Genomic DNA, 7718 nt, shown 5'->3' with positions numbered 1-7718 from the left:
ACGAACAAGACTACACCCTACAGGGCCCTGCCAAAGACAACCCTTTTATTGTTGGATCCCTATGTTATGCATTGTGCGGTGGGCCCCGAAAAAGTACCGATCCCAAATGGACTGCCGGGGTGATAGAAGAAATTCTGGGTCCGAGAACTTTTAAAGTTAAGGTTGAGGGAGACAATATTGTAAAGCGACACCTTGACCAACTACAACCGCGATACACCGATAACACGAATATACCCTGTATTACAAATGTACCTACTACTACTAGTCACCCACCAATTCGCCGATCTACACGGCCACATAAACAACGTGTTGTATATTGATCGCTACTGTACATATTTACTTTTCGTTTTTGTTCTATTACATGTGCCTCAAAGTTACTGGGGAGGTGTTATGATATTACGTTAGGTCCCCAATACTTTCTTGTTATAGCGCCACCAGGCGGTATTTGTGAGTCACGTGTGACGTTACGACATTGAATGACATTGAGTAAATGTTTTTGTTTTTTTTACATTATTTACATATTACACCGTGACGTTTGAACTACTTTTTAAAATCTGTTTAGTTTGATAAACTTGTTTCTCCTTTAATAAACGACCGAAGGACATAACAAATACTATTCCATGCTGCCTTATCAGCGGAAAGTAAAGTTAGAGGAAATCAAATTTTGCCAGAAGTGAAAGCTGGTTTATATTTAAATTAACAACAAGTTTATGCAAAGCTAACTTTCTTCTAACCTATTATTTCAACAGCTAATGAAAGAGTTCCCGATGTTAAACGTTTTGAATATTCACGAGAATTTGTTGGAAGCATTGCTCGAGTTACAAGCATATGCTGATGCACAGGCCTTGCTATTTAAATATGATGGTATGTATTCTCATAAGCACAAAACTATTTAAAATACAGGGAAGGCTGAAATAGTTACATACAATTCAATGAAACCAATATACCTTATTGGTTTAAGTGTTTATTGATAAATGAAGCGCAGAAAATTCTATGGTAGGCCTGCCCACCCTGCCACCCCAGGTTTGGTGCTGATTGGTGTGCAATTTTTTATGTCTATACACCCTACAAGTACCTACGCACTTTTATACCCAAATATGCCCAACAATAACCCAAACATGTTTTACCCGTATACAATCTACATCTACCTACCCTCGTCATGTATACACCAGAAAACATATATGACCTTGTGTACATTCATTTTTTATTGATTGAAACTCTATGCATCCATACACCCCCTAAAATACACACTTACGCATCTGATGCTGTGGCACAATGGTTAGCCCAGAGGGTAAATAAATAAATTACATTCATTTCCATTCCAGATATTAGTCTTCCCAAATCAGCTACGATTTGTTACACGGCTGCTTTGCTCAAAGCACGAGCAGTTTGTGATAAGTTTTCATTGGAGGTAGCGACAAAGCGAGGATTGTCTTCATCCGAGATGACGGCAGTTGAAGCCATTCATCGAGCTGTGGAGTTCAATCCTCACGTTCCTAAGGTGTGTGATCTGTTATTTTGGGTTTAGGGTTGTGGATGTAATTTACTAACTTATTTATCATCGCGTGTCTAGTGTTTGAGGAGACACACATGTTTTAACTTGACATTGAGCATGACAGCATGAGGTGTATGAATAATATTGTAAGACACCTCTGTTATAACTCTATGACATCATAGTAACACATTATCACCTCACAGTACCTTCTCGAAATGAAAAGCATAATATTACCACCCGAGCATATATTGAAACGTGGGGACTCTGAAGCAATTGCTTATGCGTTCTACCATCTACCACAGTGGAAGAATGTGGAGGGAGCTCTTAATTTACTTCACTGCACTTGGGAAGGAAGTAAGTGAGATGGAAGTAATGGATGAGCATGTATTATATTGGGTTTGGTGTTGACTGTTTAATGAATGAGCATGTATTATATAAGGGTTTGGTGTTAGCGATTCAATGAATGGGCACGTATAACACACTGGATGGCCACTTGCTATTTAATGAATGAGCACAAAAGCCATGTATTATAGAATGGTTTGTAATATCTAATGAATCTGTACAAATTATACAATGGTTGGCCACTTGCCATCTAATGAATAGGCACGTGGTGTATAATATATAGGCATGTGCGGTTTAATGAATGAGCACGTATTTTATAATGGATCACCCCAACAACCAGGGTGCTGCTGTATGATTCATAATACTTAAGTTTGTTAGATAGCTATTGTCGCAGAACAAACATACAAAGTATGTCAATTATGACATCATAAACCAATGCTTTTGTTCCCAGCATTTCGAATGATTCCGTACCCACTGGAAAAAGGACATTTGTTTTACCCGTATCCTAACTGCACTGAGAATGCTGATAGAGAACTTTTACCAAGTAAGTGTATTGTAGGCATTATACAATGCTTTGTTGCTGAGGTGTGAATCAGGGTGGTACCTGAGATATAGGCCACAGTTGGCTCATAGTGTGCATCGTATGATGGGCAACACTCGTGTATAAAACAATCTACTTTCCATCCCCGAGGATAAACATGAAAGTATCCTGACTTGAAAGTGATTATGGGGTGTATAAAGCCACTATGTATGGTGTGCAACACCCGTGCATTAAATCTTTGGTTTTCTAAACAAAGGATAAACATAAAAGTATCTTCTTGACAATGAGGTGCATAAAGCCACAACACCTGTGTATTAATTAAACTTCTTGCTGCATCACCAAATAATACAGTGAGCATAAGGTGTACCCACTGTGAACTTCCTACTCATTCCAGGTTTCCATTACGTATCAGTTTACCCCAAGAAGGAATGGCCCTTCTTTATTGTGTTTGTTGGTTGTCTATGTTCCTTCACAGCTATGCTTGCCATACTGACGCACCAGTACCCTGATATTATGATACTTTTCGCAAAAGCATTAAGTGAGGTGGGTGTATTAACATTACAATATTTTAATTTATCTTTTTAACAATTTATACTCTATTCTGTATGGGTGAGGCTCTTAAGGAACTGGGATTTAGGCCCTTCGAACACAATTGCAAAGATCATGCTATTTAAAGAACGAAGAGAAGGGAATTAACACAAAACAACAGTTGTTAAAACACGAATGGATAAAAAGTGTGAAACGGAGGATAAGTTAAAAAGCGTGGCTGTTGCACCCAATTTGAATAAGATGTTGTAGTGTTTATGGATGTAGAGGTCCTAGGTTCAAATCCTGGTGTTGTGACTACAGTTTAGGTGTATTATGAAACACAAGAAATATAAATGAGTGGGGCAACTACAGTCGTTATAACATGGATGTTCTGTTTCATACACTTGTGCAAGCTTATAAGTTACCGCAGATGTAACTTAATTATGTTTTATATTGAATAGTTTCTTGGAATGTTGGTGGCGCCGATCACTTTTATCCTGGAGAAGCTAGATAGTTTGATGCCGACATCCATCTGGCACGTTCTGACAAGAGTATAAGAAGAACATTACAACATGGCACATATACACACCCTACCTAACTGTCAATACTTCGTTACTGGTATAACACTCCAAAAACGGTGTGTTACGTGCCCAACTGGTGATTGCATTTGAGAAAAGAAATCAAAATAAGATTTTTGTGGCTGTTTATGTTCAGGTTTCTATGGCTGACTGAATCAGTGTGAGATTAGTGACTGTTACATCACAATTAGCTAAGCTACTTGTTATTGTTAGCAAACAGAGCTGAAGTAAGATAATAAGTGTGCCTGCTTTAGATTTGATTGTATAAGTACTTCAGTCAGTATTGGGAGATCAGGTCTAGTATTTACTCAGTTTTAGAACTCTTCAAATATTCTGATGTTTTACTTGGTTAAGGACTTGTGTTAATGTGCATCGCAGTGGTTTTATTCTATGTGTGTGAGATTCCGCAGCGTGGCACAAAGGGTCTTAGGATTAAGGCCATAATTGGCCCATTATCGGAGCTAGAGCATTTTTATGGTAATCGGAGGTAAAGGAGTATGGGACCACCATTTTGGTGTGTGTGCACTTTGTGAAAACTTCAAATGATAATTGCTCTAGCTCAGTGGTCGCTAATAATAGTTGTCCAAATTGACAAACACAGTGGCTTTGATTTTTAGAAAGTTCCAGGGTTGACACAATGTAGTATGTTAACTGTAAAAGTAGGTTTATAGTTTTCTAGAGTGTTTCAAGGATAAATTGCTTTATAACTAGCTCCTCGAAAATCTCATGGAGGCCTACATGCCCTGAACCATAAAAATTGATGCTTTGGGCAGGCGTTAAAATATTGATTATCCAACGAGAGCAGAACAGCCGTTACTAGTTAATGCATTGTCAGCATTGAATTTATTTTTCTACGAAAATTAACGCAAACTACATCAAGAGCAGCATTGTGTATAAAGTTGTTTAAAACGTTCACTTCTCCATGTTTCCTTCCAAACACTTCATTGCCATCTGAAGAACCCCATCTCTTGTTGCATTGCCGCCTATAAATCCACTTGCATGTACAAACACACATCCAGGGATCCCACTAAGTTTCGATAACTCTTCGTCCCGCAATCCCCTCCATTCAGCAAGGATTGATAAACTGGGCAAAGAATGTTATAAAAAACGAAACAAAAAAAAAACACGAAAATGTCAACTACATCTATGGTTTTAAATCTGGACATGTTTAAAGATCACCAGTTTAAAAAAGGCAAGACTAAAACAACATAAGACCACAAAAAGGTAGGAAAGCTAATCTTTGTTACAATTATTATTAAATAAGTTTGATTTACCAATATATATATTCTGCTGCTTTTGCAACAGGTCATAAACCACATGGTAATTGAAATACTGGTTTTAAACAATGTATGTCAATTTTATGAATAAGTTTTCTTATGAACAATCAAAGTTTAAATACCGATTTTCGAAAGTATTTCGGCCAGCAGGGACGCATTGTATCCTCCATTTTTGAGCATTATCCTCATAGAGAACATATTTGATTTCACCATTGGGGACGAACTCTTCATCTTCCAATGTAAATAAATGTTCCTTCCACGGACAGTATTGATCCAACAAAAGGATTTGACCTTGGTCTGATATCTGTAATATATTACTCTGGTTAGCAGTAACGGGCTACTCATGATGGCCTAGGGGCCTGTTTCATGTAAAAAAATTGAAAATAATAATAGTAAAAAAACATTTTGTTTATTGAGACCAACATTTTGTCAGCCCAACACAAATAATTCAGAAGAATAAAAGAGCTTGTTTATGTAGAAAACTTCTGCATACAAGGTATTCACCTGATGGCGCTGTTTGATTGCTTTCACCACGATATCTCTCGCTGGTAACCATGACGTCACGTAACCATGGATACGATCCTCAAATTCCTTACCAACCATTGCCATGGCAACTTCAAACGATTTCTAGAACAAATCAATATGTTGAAGCAAAATAAAGGTGATTTTCCTTTTTTTGAATTGATTTTTCTAGGCCTATGCTGTTTTGTTTCTAATTTCCTTCAGTTAATTTAATCTTTCTTAGCATATTTAAAGAGGGACAAGCGAAAATTGTAATCAGCTATAAGAATTCTGTATTTCTCTATATTTTTTATTCCAGGGGTGCTGGGTGTCCACCATAGAATATAACATGTGAATAATACAATAACATCCACTCTACATACTAACATTTTCATTTTTTCTTTTTTCATTCCACGATGGATTAAGGTGGCCAACTCTGCTACTAATATTGGTTGAAATATGGTATCGTGCTTCCCCATCAAACTGATCCACACCATTATCAATCGCATCAATTTCATGGACAAATTTCTCATAAACCTTGAAGTAAAATTAGTTTAACAACAAATTAACCTCTAAAAATCTGAAATAGGTAAGCTTATTTATATTATTGATAATGTTTGTTTGTAATTTCTATATTAATAATTTATTATTTTAAACATATTCAGGAGGTAGTTTTGCATATTTGGTGTTTATATATACAACATACCAGCGAAGTACACAACTTATTCATCACTTATTTATTTACCCTCTAATAATGTTATGCAACTTCAGAGCAAAAACATATATTGCAAACTATGGTGGGCCATTCATAATTATACAACTTGTCTACCATTGACAATAATTTCTCACAGCAGACTAATTTTGTGATAATGGCCCAACTCTGGCATAAACCCCAAGTCCCTTATCGTGACTTGTCGTACCACTTCGTCCATATAGAATAGAACAACACAACTAAATTGTCCATATAGAATAGAACAACACAACTAAATATAGAGCAGATATGTTTATTTACTTTATCATAAATAACAGAAACAATCTTTTCATCACTCCCCTCCTCTCCAAGCAATAACTTCAATATTTCTTCCCCGTAATGACAATACACAAGCCCAGCGCTGCTTAGTTTAGTTTTCCATGGTTTATCTGGTCGTATGGAGTTCATGGTGCCAGAGAATGATCTGTAAAGAATAAATATAACAGTGAATTTTCATTGATTTCCTTTAGATCTAAATTTAAAATTGTTTTAGCCTTATTGTTATAAACCTATTGTAGTAAGTTAAGTGGTAAAAAGGACTTTTTGGATGATGTTGTCATTTAAATTCTCAATGAGTATATTCACAATGAGTGAGGTCATAAGTGACTTATCCATGGTTGCCACTTCCGTGCCCACAGTCGATTTGCTGAAGCTATTGCAGTGTGTGGATAAGCAGACATGAATTTTGGTTGGTTTGGTCATTTATATCCCCGTGCATTGAAACTACTTACATGTAGTTGCCACCCCCATGCCCACATTGCAACTTACATGTAGTTGCCACCCCCATACCCACATTGTATAATAAACCCCAGCCCACCTTTGATGATGGTCGTATCTGTTTTTATCGTGATCATACACACCACCAACATCAACAACTATATCACAATTATTTAGGATTTCTGTGTCTCTTGTTCGAACTATCTCAGCGTCCTGAAACCAAAACAAGTAGGAGGTTTTACTAGTTGGTTATTAAATACTATTCCTATAACCATGAAGATAAACTGTTATTTGTAAAAGAAAAAACAGAATATAGCCTGAACCACCTTAAATTCATTGAAGTTAAACTATGCAAACAGTATGAACAATAATGAATCTCAGAACTTTTAAGATCCAACTGGTGCTAGTGAAGAATCCCTTTACCACCTTATTTGCTAACCACTAACTCCTATACCCACTAACCAGTAACCCCTAACCACCAACCTGCCTATTCTGCTATGTACCGGAGGATTATTCACTAGTGCCAAATAATTTAACCAGTAAACATGTTACAAATGGTAACTTACCTTATACTTTGGCAGTAATTTCAACAGATAACACGCCAACACTTCATCGCAGTGAAAAGTGCCGTTATGTGTTCCGATTTTAACTTTTTCCCCGTTCAAACACATCTTTTTCTGTGGTGGTTCTGATTCAGAAGTCATTGATCGAGCTAAAAATCCTCTTAAACGAAAACGAAATATTCTAAAGCAGCAAGCCAGTACAGAAGTGCGTGTTGTGTATAGGGCGCATATGAGTTCCACTGGTCCCATAGCGCCTGAACACGAATCGGCAAAATACAATATCACATTAAATTCGTGTTTCATATAATTAATTGGATATAAAGTACGGAATATGTAATACAATACATACTATACTTTGGCTGTCAAATTCGAGTATCAAGTACTAATCGATTAATGTTTTTACCTGTGTCGTATTGTAAACGTTA

At 36.7% G+C, this 7718-nt stretch overlaps 2 protein-coding genes across 3 annotated transcripts in view; one reads left to right on the top strand and one right to left on the bottom strand.

Moving 5' to 3' along the window:
• The window catches only part of LOC100177560 (suppressor of tumorigenicity 7 protein homolog), a gene marked incomplete in the record, with an annotated part of 10658 nt that extends 7057 nt beyond the window's left edge, over positions 1–3601 (top strand). The window contains 6 exon segments of the mRNA XM_018812918.2: positions 750–864; positions 1326–1501; positions 1699–1849; positions 2289–2381; positions 2773–2921; positions 3368–3601. Of these exon segments, the coding sequence (XP_018668463.1) occupies positions 750–864; positions 1326–1501; positions 1699–1849; positions 2289–2381; positions 2773–2921; positions 3368–3463 (780 nt within the window).
• A 698-nt stretch (positions 3602–4299) lies between these two features.
• LOC100175246 (UPF0160 protein MYG1, mitochondrial-like) overlaps positions 4300–7718 on the bottom strand; it is a 5546-nt gene continuing 2127 nt past the window's right edge. The window contains exons 1-7 of one of the 2 annotated variants that reach the window (XM_002128586.5): positions 7297–7539; positions 6831–6943; positions 6275–6437; positions 5650–5799; positions 5266–5388; positions 4884–5065; positions 4300–4568 (exon numbers count right to left, since the gene is read on the bottom strand). In XM_002128586.5, coding sequence (XP_002128622.5) covers positions 4397–4568; positions 4884–5065; positions 5266–5388; positions 5650–5799; positions 6275–6437; positions 6831–6943; positions 7297–7434 — 1041 coding nt within the window. In that variant the 5' untranslated portion in view covers positions 7435–7539 and the 3' untranslated portion in view covers positions 4300–4396. Of the gene's footprint in view, positions 4569–4883; positions 5066–5265; positions 5389–5649; positions 5800–6274; positions 6438–6830; positions 6944–7296; positions 7540–7718 lie in introns of those variants that run through there. The other variant, XM_004226305.4, reaches the window with a different exon arrangement.

The sequence above is a fragment of the Ciona intestinalis genome, chromosome 8 (genome assembly GCF_000224145.3).
Source record: "Ciona intestinalis chromosome 8, KH, whole genome shotgun sequence".
NCBI classification, from domain to species: domain Eukaryota; kingdom Metazoa; phylum Chordata; class Ascidiacea; order Phlebobranchia; family Cionidae; genus Ciona; species Ciona intestinalis.
Note: the sequence above shows the minus strand (reverse complement) of the source record. Positions and strands in the feature narration are given on the sequence as shown.